Genomic DNA, 15,727 nt, shown 5'->3' with positions numbered 1-15,727 from the left:
AACAAACAAACCCATAACTGGTTCACTTTAGGGTTGTGATAAGTTAGAAATGACTTGATGGCACACACAACAATTCCAAGAATAATGGTTTATTAAATACACATTACCATTGTGCACTCTTTACTTTTATGTTTTGTCCTTAGTATCCCTTTTCTCATAGATAATTGATAGTTAGATTGTGAAATTTCAAGTGTACACTCACACACACACACACACACACACAGGAAACTACAGGAAAAGAGGTTGCACTTTAACGTTAAAAAGGACTTCCCGACAGTAAGAGCTGTTCAACAGTGGAACACCTTCCCTCGGAATGTGTGGAGTCTCCTTCTTTGGGGGTTTTTAAACAGAGGCTGGATGGCCAACTGTTGGGGGTGCTTTGAATGTGTGTTCCTGCATGGCAGAGGGTTGGGCTGGATAGTCCTTGTGGTCTCTTCCAACTCTAGAATTTTATTATTCTGTGATTCTATGGAGGATGTTCAAGTGAGAGTTCATAGAACTCATTCTTAGTGTGATTCTTAGGCTCACAGTTCAGAGACCACACACACACACACACACACACACACACACTGGGTACAGGAATTGCAGTGACAAAATCTATTAAATGTTGGAAGTACAAACATAGTAAGAATATTTTATAAAAAACAAAAACAAACAATAGCACTGCAAAATGCAGATTAGCACTTTTTATCTCAACATGATGTTGAACCCTAATTATGATAGTTTAAATGCCAGCAGTTAATCATTTCATTCTTAAGTACTATACTATACTAATGAGCCTAGAGTTTGCACACCATACTGTTAATTTATTTCCTAGAAATAATGTTGCTTGTTTCAAGTATGCATGTAGTTCATTTTAGGCTCACCATGTTTTTCCCAGTTGCTTAGATACTGAATATTGAGAATGTTGGAGAACTGACTCTAAAATGTTTCTTTACAGTGAAAACATATTCAACATCTGTAGTCCAAACTAATGGATTCACACAATCATTTCTAACATGATAGTATAACATATTATGAACAGAAATGCTTGGCGAAATTGTCTGTTATATGCCCTTGCTAGTAATGAGCACCATAATGTTACCATCTTTCATATCAAGCTTTGCAATAAAATCCTTTGGCCTGTTATTATAGTTTTTATTAACTATAGCTTTGTTGTGTAGTGTGTCCACGTGTGGGGGAAGAATCCTGTTTAATGATGAAAAGCTTAATTTAAATACATAGTTTTTGGAGGAAAGAGCAATCACTTTCAACTATGTGTTGAAAGTTTTGGGGTGCAGTTGTGTGGTTGTGAAAGACTATGAGATAGGTTACAGTCCTAGAAACTGAAAAGGAATTAAGTCCATTGGGCAATACTGCCATAGCATTATACGAAACAGAAAGTATTATCAGTTCAAATGTTTATCAAAACGAATGAGTGGTCAAAATACATTGTTTTTACCTTTCTAAAGGTTTGAATTGAGTTACTTTACTATAATTAACATTCAGGTATGTCATGGGATATTTCAGGAGGATAATGTAGAAAAATAACAAGTTCAAATTCCCATGAGCTGTATGATCTGTAAATATTACTGAAAGGAGACACATATTTTTTCATATGTGTCTCCTTTCAGTAATGTAAAGTATATTTCTTAAATGAGAATTTTTGTTTGATAAACAATCCATTCATGTGAACATCCTTATCAGAACTGAAACTTTAGACCAGATCTAGATTGAGAGCTGAAACAGACGACCCTTTAAAGCTGATTTTGGAGTGTGGAATTTATACGCCACTTGTTCCCATGCCACCCTAAAGTCACCCGGAGGTTGGGTGGCTACCCAGAGATGGCTGGCTTCAAGGTGCTCCAGTTTATACGCCACATGCCACCACAGCAGTTTGAAGCTGCAATGGGGCTGCGGCAGGGTGGAGAAAGATATTTGTCGCTCCATTTCCAGCTGGCCTCAAGGTGGATTGAGGCTGCGGCATGTGTTCACTGCAGCCTCAATCCATTTTTAGAGGTAGTGGATTCAAGCCGTCCCTTCCACCCATCTGTTTTGCCCCTTAGTGTTGATCCACTGCCATCTATGGGATTTAACCTTTATACAAATCCTATTATGTCAATAGATTTAATCTCAGGATGGCGCTCTAGGTTCAGCCAAGTGATTATCTAGCCGTAGACATTTCCTAACAAGCACTCAAATATCTGTCTTACACAGCTGTTTCATTCTGTAGTAATTCATGTGATGATTAAAAGAGAGCAAATAGTACTAAGAGTGCAGCTGAAAGAAATGATACCCTTATATTTTCAGTTATAGAGTATGTTTTTGAAAATGCTGAGGTTCTTCATTTGGATGATGTTAGCAAATCTGAAATTTCTGTTATCTTGAGCACATTTCTTTGAAACTGTGACCTGCTGATTATTACTTTCATATGGATTGAGCTTCTGAGTTGGGAGTTGGAGGAGAGGGACTCCTTAAGAGACTGGGTTTTGTTTAGAAACTACTAATTGCATATGCCTGCTCAATTATAATTATGAAGAAAATGTGTGACTAACTTTACTACTCCCACTTTACTTATGCAAAAGTCCCAGATATATTGATATGTTGGTTTCATCTAGAATGTGGCTATTCCAGCAATAACAGGTCACTATGATAAAATGTGGTTTTTCTATAGATATCACAACGTTTTGTCACTGTCATGGTCATATAAAAATATTTAATTCAGAACTGTAAGAAAATATTGATTAACAATCCTTACTCCCTGCATTTGGACAGTTGAAAGAAAGTAATTTCTTCTGTCATTGAGTATTTGCTGAATCTGTTTGAACCATAAATGTGTATCTGGCAAGGATACATATTTCACCATTTCCATAAATTGAAGTTCCTCTACTCTTTATCCAAGCATCTTGGATTCTCTTTGTCCATTATCTATTTAAATTAATATAAGCGTAACCAGATAACCCAACACTGTTCAGTGAAAAAAAACAGATAAGCTTGGAGGCATGAGATCTAATTTTGGAAATGTACAAAACCTTGTGTTTAGAAGCAGAAGACAGCAATGGTGGAACTGACAATCTCCCCTCATCATATACACACATCTTCTGAAACCATTCTAGAAAAGTTCTTTCAGAGTAGAAGTTAAAGTGAAAAAGATTTTGAAAGCCCTTGTCAATATCAATTCTTCACTGAGGAAGCTTCTCCAGGTTTGCTTCATAAATGAGGAGAAAACATGTCACTTTCATCACAGGTTTTGTGCATTATCTAGTCTCCACTGCAAAGGCTGCAAATACCAATGGAAAACCTAACAACTGAGCACTGTCAGCACAGAAGTGGAACTGACAAGTGTTTTTGTTGGATAAGTAAAATGCATACATGAAAAGAAGTTCTTCAGAAATACATAGATTTCTGAGTCACTCTGTAATGATATATGGGATAGAACAGGGAAAAGGTGCAAATTAAAAACATCATAAGTATAAATATTTGAGAGATTTAGGCCCTCTTCAGACCAGCCATTAAGGTCAGCCTGGAGGTGGAATTGGGACATCGCGTCCAGATGCCGCATGAAGTGACTCTGCCCTCAGGGTGCCATGATGCCATGTGCCACTCCACATGGTGTGTGGCATCATGGCACTCCTCAGGTGCTGCATCCATATGACACAGCATCGAAGGAGTGCCGTATGGCCACAGCAATGGGGCTATGATACCCTTTTGAGGGTGCAAAAAGGAGCCATGAAATGAGGTTGCTGCGGCCATGCTCTGGCGCAAAAAGGGGTGATCTGTAGAGCGCCTTAATTTCAATACAATTTTTTAAAAGGCATTGAATGCAAGAATACATACTCCACTTAAATATCATATTCATTTTATGAATTGCAGAATCTTTGTGCAGTCTTTGAGTATAGTTTATGTTTCTCTGTGTGTTTCTCCAACATAGATTCCAGACAGAACTTAACTATGATGTTCTTGAAGTGCATGATGGACCAAATCTTCTGTCACCACTTCTGGGATCTTACAATGGTACACAAGTCCCCCAATTTCTATTCAGCAGCAGCAATTTCATTTACCTCCTTTTTACAACAGATAACAGTCGTTCTAATAATGGATTCAAGATCCACTATGAAAGTAAGTCAGAGATGTTCATTTTATTGGTTCACTTTTATTCATTACTTTGCATTATATACACATTGATTTTTTCCCCTCTGGATGTTTTCATAACTATAAAAAAATAGGGTTGACAGTACGTACAGATGATCTTACTTGGGTACCACACACCAATGTTCATAGGTAGGCTGGGAAGAAGAGTTTTCTAAAGCATGACACATGCTGCCAGAAAAGTCTTATTCTAGTATAAGAATATTTTTTGTTGATTTGCTGTATAGGCTGCACTGAGCAACTTAGGCGGGTTATAGACCGCCCATTTGGGGCGGTCTGCACCCGCCCCTTTCCCCGGAGTATCGGGGCCTCAGTGGCCAGAACGGCAGCCGCTGAGGCCCCGATCCGCCGCTTTTCAGGCTGCGGGGAAGCGGCAAAACGCCGCTTCCCCGCAGCCTGAAAAGGGGTGTCCCTGGGGCTTCAAGCCCCAAGGACACCCCACGGCGGCGGGGAGAAGAGAAAGGGGCCGCTTGGCCCCTTTCTCTTTTAGTTCGCTGGGCGCAGCTGTCTGAAGGCTGCGCCCAGCGGACTAAACCAGGAAGGAGCTCCGAAACTATGTGCCCTGGCGCGGAGCAAGGACGTCACGTCCGTGCCGTCCCATCTAGAGGCAGCACGGCCATGACGTCCTCATGGCGGCGGCCATACGGAAGGGCCGCTGCCGTTTAGTGCATGACGAGCACGCACTAGGGTTAGGGCGGTGTGGAAGCACCGCCCTTTTGTAACCCTAGTGCGTGCTCATCACGCACTAAAGTGCCGGTTTGTAACCGGCCTTTGTTTCCTTTCTGTGCATATGTATACTCATACACAAAGTCCAACAGTTTTTAGGTCCAGGCAGAATTTATTTCTTGGTGATAAATAAATTGTCTTTATATTGATCTAACTAGTTTTCCAGGAGTTTTGCAACAAGGAAAATAATTATTAGAAAAAAGAAATGTTTTCAAGGCACTGTGTTTCAAGAGTAATGTGTGAAGGGAAAATCCATGAAAAATCTCTAATTTCTCTTCCCCCCCCCCCTCTACTTACCATAGATAGTAAGAACCTTTGTGCATTTGCTTGAGAAACTATTCATATCTGCCAGATCTTTTGTTTAGATTGTATAATCAAATTTTATACAGATCACAGTGTTGCCTTGTTGGGTGGACCTTTAAAGGTAGAGGCACTGGATGGTTTCTTTGTATCTTTTTGGTCAATAAATAATCCTGTTCTTGTGTGCCTGGTACATATGGATACTTTGCTTAACAAAAGGGAAATTGTGTGCTGAATCTTCTTAAGACGTATGCCTAGGGTGCTAACTAGCATTAGTATTTGTGAATACAAAATTTCCTCTCCATTTCTGTTATTAAGGTTGGATTGGTAAATATATGGTTCTACCAGGATGGGGGAAAACACACAAGAAACAAACACCAGCTCACAAAGGATCACAAGTCTGTAGTGTTGAGATTTAGATCACAGAATTATACAGTTGCAAGAGACCTCAAGGGCCATCCAGTCCACTTCCTGCCATGCAGAAATCACAATCAAAGCACCCCTGATAGATGCTCATCCAGACACTTTTTAAAGACCTCCAAAGAAGGAGACTCCACCACTCTCCGAAGGAGTGTGTTCCATTGTGAAGCAGTCCTTCCTAATGTTGAGGTGGAATCTCTTTTCCTGTAGTTTGCATCCATTGCTCCATTTCCTAGTCTCAGCAGAAAACAATCTTGCTGCATCCTCAATATGACATCCTGTCAGTTACTTAAGCAGGGCTATATCACCTTGTAACCATCTCTTTTGCAAGTTAAACATACCCAGCACTCCAAGTCTCTCCTCATAGGGCATGATTTCCAAACCCTAAAGCATTTATGTCATCCTCCTTTGGACACACTCCAGTTTGTCAACATCCTTTTTGAATTGTGGTGCCCAGAACAGGACACGGTATTTCAGATGAAGCCTGACCAAAGCAGTCTAGAGTAGCACTATTACTTCCTTGATCTAGACACTCTACTTCTATTGATGCAGCCTAGAATTGCATTGGACTTTTTAGCTGCTGCACCAAATAGCTGACTCATATTTAACTTGTGGTGTACTAGGACTTTTAGATCCCTTTAACTGTATGTAGTCTTAGTAAGACAGGTGCCCCTCATCCCCTATCTATGCATTTCATTTTTTTTCCTGCCTAAGTGCAGAACCTTCTATTCCTCTGTGTTGAAATTCATTTTGTTAGCTTTGGCCCAGCTTTCTAATCTGGAAAGGCCATTTTGAATTGTGGTGCCCAGGACTGGACCCAGTATTACAAGTAAAGTCTGACCAAAGTAGAATAGAATGGTACTCTGGGGTATTAGCTACTCCTCCTAATTTAGTAGGTCGTAGCATCATTCTCCACTGGTATTACTTAGGATTGTTTTATAAAATGAAATTGTGTCCTGCAATTAAAATGCACTTACATGCCAGTTATTTTGAAGTGTGTTTACAGATTAAATTACAACCAATAGAAATGTTTAAACAATAATTAACCAGCTTGTTTCTGTGCCAAGCTGCTTAGAATTAATCCTATTGAACCCAGTTGTCTTTTGTATCCAAAATTTATATAACACTTACAATAATCAAAACATGTGATTTTTTTTAAAAAAACATATAGATTACCTTTCAAGTTTTGTTTTAATGCTACAGGATCAGAAGTTGAACATTTTCTTCTTGAAAGTGTGTTGGGCATGTGATAGAGGTCTTTTTGCTTAGGGCTATAGTGAATTCATGGTTGAGACCAAAAGGGGGATTTGCTCTTCATATTTCCAGTTATCACATTAGTGCTTTTACTACAGCTGGTAAAATTAAGAATTAGCACAGAACAAAAGCAAGATTAAAAATGCTGAAGAAATATTTCCCTGGATGAAACTGTAGACTGCTTACTGTACACTAATATACAGTATAATTAGTTTAATTATAGAGTTATCTACACTTAATTAACCTGTGATATCTGAGTCTCAACATATTAAAACAAAATACCAAAATTCTAATTCAACAGTTAAGTGTTTGATTATATCTAGACTACTATGTTTTAATAAAAAAAGGATTTATGAGTTTGCATTCATATAGTCATATAATGTGGATTCACTGACACTGATTTTGAATCAGTCTCAAATGTTTTTAAGTCATGACAAGTGACATTTAAGTAACTTCTTATTAGCATTTTACATACACAGATGGTGGTGGTGGGGGGGAGAAATATGGCAATAATCCACTGGTTATATAGATGTCTGATATGTTCTGTAGAAAAATGCAAAGTTCAGATTTATTCATAGTTCCTTTTTAGATATGTGTGGTTTTGTGTTATAGCTTTTATGTCCTCTTTTATGATTTCACTTCAAAGCAGATTTTGATATTTAAATGTATATGCTCAGCACTTATAAAAGCCCTACATTGGACTTTGCATCTGCATGCTTGACTGAACATCTAGCAAGCATTGTGACAGTCATGTCTCCTTTATACCTATTCCTACTAGAGGGTTTGCAGTTTCTTCCCAAATGTAGATTATGTAAATATTTTTATTAATAGTGATTTGAATCTATCCCAGAAGAATATTTCTAGATTTCTTCATGTAATCATTTTTTCTTCTTGCCTTTCAGGTGTAACAGTTAATACTTATTCTTGTTTGGACCCTGGAATACCTGTTCATGGTCGGCGTTATGGACATGACTTTTCCATTGGTTCAACAGTATCATTTGGGTGCGATCCAGGTTATAGATTGAGTCATGAAGAGCCTTTGCTATGTGAAAAGAACCATTGGTGGAGCCATCCGCTTCCTACTTGTGATGGTAAGAATTAACCAAAATAGCATAGAAATACTATGGCATTTTCATCATAATAATTGTTTATTTTCTCTGTATTAGCTATTTTCTATACAGAGCATTATTACTATAGAAATAAAATATTGTTTGTGTAAACAAAGCTGTCACGGGTGAAACAGGAATGACCGGTCCTTCTCTTCTAAAACTGATTCTACTATTTATTAATGAATTGAAGATTCCAAATCCTGAGAAAGTGTACATCTCTGCCTTCCACACCCAAAGTAATTAACTATATATGAGATCAGTATAAAAGTCATTATTCATTTTCCTAGAAACACATTGTGCATCCCTCCCACATCTATATCAAATTAAGAGGTATGCTTAGATTTGTGTTATGGACTCTGCATCCACATGGAATCTCTGTTGTTATAGCTGAACTGCTCAATATCTTTATGAGGAGACTTCAATCCCATTGCAAAGTTGTTCTCAGGAATGCCACCTATTCATCTATATAAATAAAACTGAGGGAATATTTCCCCCTACTCCCTCATGGTCTCAATTTTGGGTGTACTCAATTTTCTTTCAGAATTTTACAAACCAGGAACAGGTGAGAACTGGAAATAATGATGTTTCATTGTAATATGTAAGTAGCCCTGCTTGAATTATAGAGATCAGAACCAAGGCAGGCATAATCCACACTGAGGAGGCCCTCATTTTACATCTGTGTCTAACTCATTTTTCAACATAGTCCATTCCTTTCTGGTCTTTCCTATCTGCTTCCTTTAAAAAGAAAACTAAACATAAGAAAAAGGAAACATAAGAAAAGGAACAGGTATTCCAGAGTCCAAACAAAGGAAAGAAAGTGACATAAGGCTCAAGCCCTGGTGTCACTAGTGGGTGCAGGGTGTGTGGCCTGCACTGGGTGACACCCCAGAAGAGGGGTAATACCCAGTCAGGCCATCCTCTTGTTGGTGGGAGTGAGTGAGAAGAGCCTTCTGAGGAGGAGGCTGCCACTGAGATGTTGAGATGGTCAAGGGCACCCCTCCAGGCTTTACCACTGTGGCTGTCTCCTCCTCAGGAGGAGGCCACAGCTGCAACAAAGGAGAAGGGCAAGTGTATCCTTTTGGGTGCCAGTGCCCCCCCCCCCAGTTACCCCAGGTTGGGATCAAGCAGACATTAAAGGGACTCTCTTCCCATGGGAAATTATGGTTTAAGCATACTTTCTTCCTACCAGTTCTTTAGATTTGTAGTTCAGCCTGCTGATTCTCAACTGAAAAGGACACTCACAGTATATTTCTAGTAGGAGACAGAGTCCAAAGTGCATTTTCTGTCCTACATCTTGTACACCAACTGCTGACCCATTCTCTTCTCAAAGTTAAGCACTTTCATCTATGTAGTGTGTAGAACAGATCATGGGTGCTGGAGATATGGCTCCCATTTTCCAAAAACAAATTTTCATTATTCTTTTCAAAGGAAATAATAATAATAATAATAATAATAATAATAATAATAATAATAGGATTTATTTATATGCCGCCCAATCACTGGGAATCCGGGCGGCTTACAACAGAGCGGATAATAGATGGTCCCCTGCCCTCAGGCTTACAATCTAAAAAGACACAACACAAAAGGAGAAGGGAATGGTGGGGGGGGGGGGGGGGGAGAGGATCAGGTCCAGCATTCTTCTCTCCCTCTGAGGCCTGAACCAAGGCAGATGGACTGGAGGGAGGGCTCTTTTTCTTAATCGAGGCCGGGCCCGATGGCATATTATTAAATATTCAGGTATACAAGTGAGGGGGCGCACTCCAATGAATAACTTTCTCTTTTGGGACAAGTTTTTAAAGACAAGGTTGCACTCTATCAAAATACCAGGAACTGTTTAGCATGAAGATCGCTGTATGGGATCAGACAAAAGTAATTCCTATGTATGCTGTAGTGAAATGCAGCACTCATATACCTAGATGCATTTCTTCATCTAGTGAATGCTGCCAGTTCATGCAAACATTGTTCAGAAATGTGAGAGATAGTAAAGGAATTCTCAAGCAATAAACTGGGGAGGCAGAATTCTACATGGGGCTGTTTGAGGAATTAAAAGAATCAGATATTTGTGAATATCTGTGCAAAATAACTTCATCTAACTTTCTTATTTTAATGAGCAGTGTATGAAACATAGCTCCCCGCTGGATTTCATTCATCTCCAAATATTGTTCCAAATGCAATAATTTGCATCTGAGATGGATCAAAATGCTCATTTAAAATGAAATTTGAGATAAAACAACTTAATATGTATTCTGAGAGATAGCATTCATTTAAATACACATTAAAATACACATTTTGAGAGTAGTGTTGCTTTAATTTGGAGTGTGACATGTAAGCAGAATGGACTGAATGGGTAAAAAATAATCAAGACATATTTATTCAAGTGAGAACCTCTAACCTTCTGAGGAAAAAAAAAAGCTTTAGAAAGTGTAAATTGAAGCAGAGAAAGCTCATGATTTAAACTGTTCTAACTGGTGAAATTAGTTAATATGATTCGAATATGTTTGCATAATTGTTTTGAATTGTTTAAAGTTATTTTAATTGTAGCCCAAAGAGACCCTGGAAATTTTAATAAAACAATAACAAAATAAATGTTCTGTAGAAATCAGAACAAATTCTGTCTTTCCAGGATAAAAATTATCTCCTGGATTTTTATATATATATCCATTCCAATTTGGATTCAGATAGAAATTTATTTGACAGAAATAACTTGGCCATCTTGGTGATGCCCTATGTTGGTAATAACACAAGGAAAGGATGTCCTTGTTAGTTTTGCTAGACCTGTCAGTAGCTTTTGATAACCTTTGATCTTCTGGGACGTTTGCGACTTGGAGATCTTGTTTCTCAATGTCTCCAGTCCTTTTTAGATGAGCATCCTCAAAAACATTTGATGGTTGAGGACTGTTTTTTCATCCTTATTAGTTTTAATCTGTACAGAACTTGATACTGCCCTATATGAGTTTGAGAATAGGAAGTCATCACCAGTATGATGATACCTAGTTCTATTGGTCTTTCGCAACTGATTCCAAAGAGACTGTGGAAGAGCTGAATAATTGTTTGGATTCAGTAACTGGATGTAGGTGAATGTGGGTGAACAACGGTAGGCTCAATCCAGATAAGATACACATTTTGTTGGTCAGTAGGAAGGCTAATGTGGGACTGGGATATTTGATACTAAAGCCAACCATCCACATTTGCAGCTTTGACTTTTGTGAATTTGATTATTTGCAGATTTGATTAATATGTTGTCTCAAGGAATTACTAGGCCCTTCAGCACAACTCTGCTGGAAATTGACCATTGAGTTGCACTGGAGGACTTGGAGATTATGAATGAATGAATGAAAATTTATTTATATACCGCTATTCCTACATAGATCATAGCGGTTTACAACATAAAATGGAACAATAACAACAACATATATCCCCGACAGTGCAAACAAACTACCCATACCAATTAAAAATTATACAAGAGAATCTAAAAACCATTATATTACAGTCAATTAAAACCATATCATTAAAAGCCGTACAACAAAATTGCTGGATCGAATAATGTGCATCAAGGGAGGAGAGAATAATATTAAGGCACATGGGGGAAAGCTTGATGGAAAAGATGGGTCTTCAAATTTCTCCTAAATAGATCTAAAGAGGTGACTAAGCGGAGCTCGTCGGGCAGAGAGTTCCAAATCTGCGGGGCTGAGATAGAAAATGCCCTCTGAGAACACGAAGAATACCTTGACTTTGGAACTCTTAGCAAATGTTTTCCGCCCAATCTCAGAGTGCGGGGCAGACTGTATGGGGAGAGGCGGTCCTCCAAGTACCCTGGGCCCAAGCCATTTAGGGCTTTATAGGTAATTACCAACACCTTGTATTGTGCCCGGAAGCGAATGGGCAGCCAATGTAGATCTTGCAATATAGGTGTTATATGGCTAGTCCTGGAACATGCAGTGACCAGCCTTGCTGCCATATTCTGAACCAATTGTAGCTTCCGGGTTTGGTACAAGGGTTGCCCCATGTAGAGCGAATTGCAGAAATCCAACCGAGAGGTTACCAGAGCATGTACCACAGTTTCCAGGTCTCCCCGGCCCAGGTAGGGTCGCAGCTGGCGTATCAGCCGAAGCTGATAGGTGCTCCTGACCGTCACATCCACCTGAGATGTAAGGTGGAGCGACGAGTCCAGAAGCACCCCCAGACTGCGAACTGAGTCCTTCAAGGGGAGCGTGGGTTGGTGCCACTTCTCTAGGCATTTGTAGGTCCTCTAGTATGATTCTATGGTCAACTTCTGGCAGTCCCAACTCTTTTCATGTTTTGGAAATGCACCCTTCCTACATGAAAGTTAAACAACCTACCAAACTAAACAAATTCAAATAAACAAACGTTTGGCAAATGGAGAAAACTGCCAAAAGATTGAGGGACTCTTCACCTGGGTCATACACTACTCTGAGTCATATTTCCTGAAAAGTAGATTTTACAAAGACAAAGATTACATTTCTTACATTGGGCTAGGCTTTCCAGAAAAAGAAGCAAAGAGTAGGGGCAGCAAAGCAGAGTACATACTAACCCAAATCATCTGGTCCAGATGCAGCATTTCAGAAGAAAATGTAATGTTATTTTCCCTCAGTTTCTTGAGTATGAAAGAAAGAGTGATTTCTGGGAAAGCAAGGATTTCATGCTTTAGCAGTTTCACCTAAAAGAAGCCAGACAAAGCCCAACCAGTGATTTGAACTGTGTTTCAGTCATGAGTGTAGTCCGGTATCAAAAAGCAAGAATATTCCTCACTGGAATCTAAGTTCTTTTGAAGCAGCAAGCAGGTGAGCCCAAATTCACTTAGCTTTGTAGTTCCAGGATAGCCCAGCTGACAAACATTACAGGGTACTTGGCTGAAGAAAAAATCAGTAAAGCAGTTGGGAAGACATTACAGAGTGTTTGACCTGACAGTAACCATCTGATGTCATCTCTATGTCATACCTTTTCCTAGAAGTGGTCAAATCTCTTTCCCTAGAAATGCACATGCTCAGTGCCTGATTGATTCCTTTCTGTATCCAGGTAGTGTTCAACATTATATAGTTACTATCACTTGCTATGTCATCTTCCCTGGAGGGTGACTTGACAAATGGAGACAGATTTCATGTCAGAGGATGTTTTAACCTTTCTCTGTCCTGGGCCAGAAAAGATTCCAGTTAAATCTACAATCTCATATAGGACACACATGCACATATAAGTCTTATAGGAATGTTGTACAGATAATGGCAATCTGGAAACAAATAGGGTATAGATAATCTTCTCTTTGCTGAATAGACAATGAGTAAGAGGTTTTTCCCCCTTATTATTCTAATAGACACTAGATGCTTACCATCTAAAATAAACACTATTAAGGAGCTCCCTATGAACAGTATTCTCTGCTTTGAAGTAGCATTGCATATTGTGACAAATTTCTTCCTTGAGATGTACTAGTATGCAATTCATTATGTAAATGAGATTCTCTCTCCCCACTGTCTCTCCCCATTCTCTCTAGCACAACAATAAATGGCAATTGTCCACTGAATAAATATTCTCTAAAAGCAAACTTTAGTATATTTATTCTAGTCAATTTCATTCATTGGCTGAACTCATTTTAATTTTGTGCTCTGTTGGCTTTTCTGGTATCATGATCTATATGAATTGTGCCAGATCTGGACATGACCACTGGGATAAAAAACATTTGTATACAGTCTCTCCCTTGCATACAGTCAAAATTGGATTCATTGTCACTAATGTATTTCCTTTAATTTCACTTTGTATCTTGTATTCTTCCCCTAATATACTAGATTTCAGAAAGGACAGAGGGCTGCTCTATAAGGCATGGATAGCTACCAAATCAGGGATAGCCTTGGAATAAAATCTCTGCATTTTGCAAATGTAATGAGTTTTGCAAAATAACCTTTCCGAGGGAATATGAAAGTACAAGGGAGAGAAATTAGTTGACAGAAACAGATTTCATGGTCCTACACTAACTATTTTTTTCCTGAGTAACAGTTATGGACAACTATTATAATAGGTCAACATTGCACACCACATTAATTAAAATTTTGGTGGTTTGTCTGTTTGCAGGAGGTCTATAAATATATTTATAATAGGTTTTTTTTAGCACAAAGCTCTTGTGCTAAAAACCAGAGTAAAAAGAAGCTCAGATACTCTGATTTAATACAAAAAAAAAAAATGGAAACCATCACATAGGCATATAAACAGCATGGTAGAAGTGTGAGAATCTGAGAAAGCAAAAACACAAAAGTATGACAAATATGCTAGGTCACAAATAATTAAGTGAATGTAATTACAACATACACAAACCAGAGAGTCAATAGGTGAGCATGGGGAGAAGGGGGGAAAGGAGGCATGTATGGGGGGCCTCCATGATTGTGTCACTGAGCACACCATTGTAATGGTCTAGCAGGGCATTGCACATCCAAATATGTGGTCAGGCACACCACCGATCACATGGGCTATCCAGTGGGAAAGTGGCTGGGCAGGACAAGGGAGGTAATTTGCAGTGTTTATGTGATCATGCACATGCATTGTGGGGGAGGTGGAAAAATAATTGTGCTGTGGCTTGATGCAGCGTAGTTCAGAGTGCTTGGTGTTTGGGCTGTCTTGGGAGGAGACAGTGCAGACAATGGGGATTCAACCCAGCTTGGGAAAAACTAGTATTGTTATTATCAACCCAGCTTTTAAAATATGAGATATCAAAATCCATGTGATAATGACATTTTAACCTGGTGTGTAAAAGATAGTAAAACAAGTGTCAACCAAGCCTCTTTGAGGATGGTATTACATTATTTTGATGATTAAAACATAGCTCTCTCCCTTATTGCTTTGATGGCAGGAATATTGTAGAGAACACCACAATGGAGGATATTTACCTTTGGGCAAGTTCATATAGAGAAATGCCTGGGTTCAAAGTCATGAAAGCCTTTAAATATAACATAGACACTTGGAAATGGATTCAGAGGCCATTTCTCATTAGGAATGGCACTGTAATATTAAATCATCATGTCTTTGGAACCTAGTCTTTGTGAGTCTTCTGCTGGTCTTCCCTTCCTTATTATTATTATTTGTAGAAGCTACTGGGCTATATCTTCTCAGAATTGTTTTTGTTTGTTTATGTTTCCCAGCACTGAGTATTCACCTAGAACATTTTGTATAACAATATACTGGCAGATTGCCTGGATTATGAAGACCTCTAAAATGAAAGCAATACATTTAAGCAAGCTGAAATGGTTAGTTTTTTAATATTTCATATATATAAATCTAGTTTCAGCTTTAGAGAAAATAAATCGAGAACAAAAATGATGGGCTAAAGCAAGGGTTCCAGCTTAGGCTCCCACACATTATAACAATAGTTAGGGATGTTGCAGATCAGGCTTTTAATATCCTTTAGTCATAAAGTTTTGAAACCATTTATTATGTCGTATTTTTGAGTGTGTGTGATTGAACATTGCTTAGTGTGTTTAGCATTATCAGGAGGTTACATGTCTCCCCATCACCTCCACTTAAAAAAACCCACCGTAAATTCCATTTGTACAATAACTCAGTTCTTTAAAAACTGCAAGTAGAATGTGCATGTTCTACTTCTGCTGTACTTCGATCATGTATCATTATCATCCTTGGCATATGAAACAATTGATTTTATATTTGGCATCACCTAGATTGAAGACTGAGTTACCCATGGTGCAACTGGAGAAATGTTTGAAGACCCCAACTGGCTAGCATCTTATGCACAAGCTTCTTGTACTGTGATTCTATCAAGAGACATTTTTTTC

General features: G+C 38.7%; 1 protein-coding gene across 3 annotated transcripts in view; it reads left to right on the top strand.

Annotated features, from left to right (window-relative positions):
• The window catches only part of LOC149317584 (CUB and sushi domain-containing protein 3), a 796,080-nt gene that overhangs the window by 530,011 nt on the left and 250,342 nt on the right, over positions 1–15,727 (top strand). For all 3 annotated transcript variants that reach the window (XM_089517858.1, XM_089517859.1, XM_089517857.1), the window contains 2 exons: positions 3,911–4,098; positions 7,731–7,919. In XM_089517858.1, coding sequence (XP_089373984.1) covers positions 3,911–4,098; positions 7,731–7,919 — 377 coding nt within the window. The remainder of the gene's footprint in view (positions 1–3,910; positions 4,099–7,730; positions 7,920–15,727) is intronic.

Source organism: Sceloporus occidentalis, unplaced genomic scaffold (assembly GCF_023333645.1).
Source record: "Sceloporus occidentalis isolate IW3139 unplaced genomic scaffold, rSceOcc1.0.p SCAF_3, whole genome shotgun sequence".
Lineage (NCBI taxonomy): Eukaryota > Metazoa > Chordata > Lepidosauria > Squamata > Phrynosomatidae > Sceloporus > Sceloporus occidentalis.
Note: the sequence above shows the minus strand (reverse complement) of the source record. Positions and strands in the feature narration are given on the sequence as shown.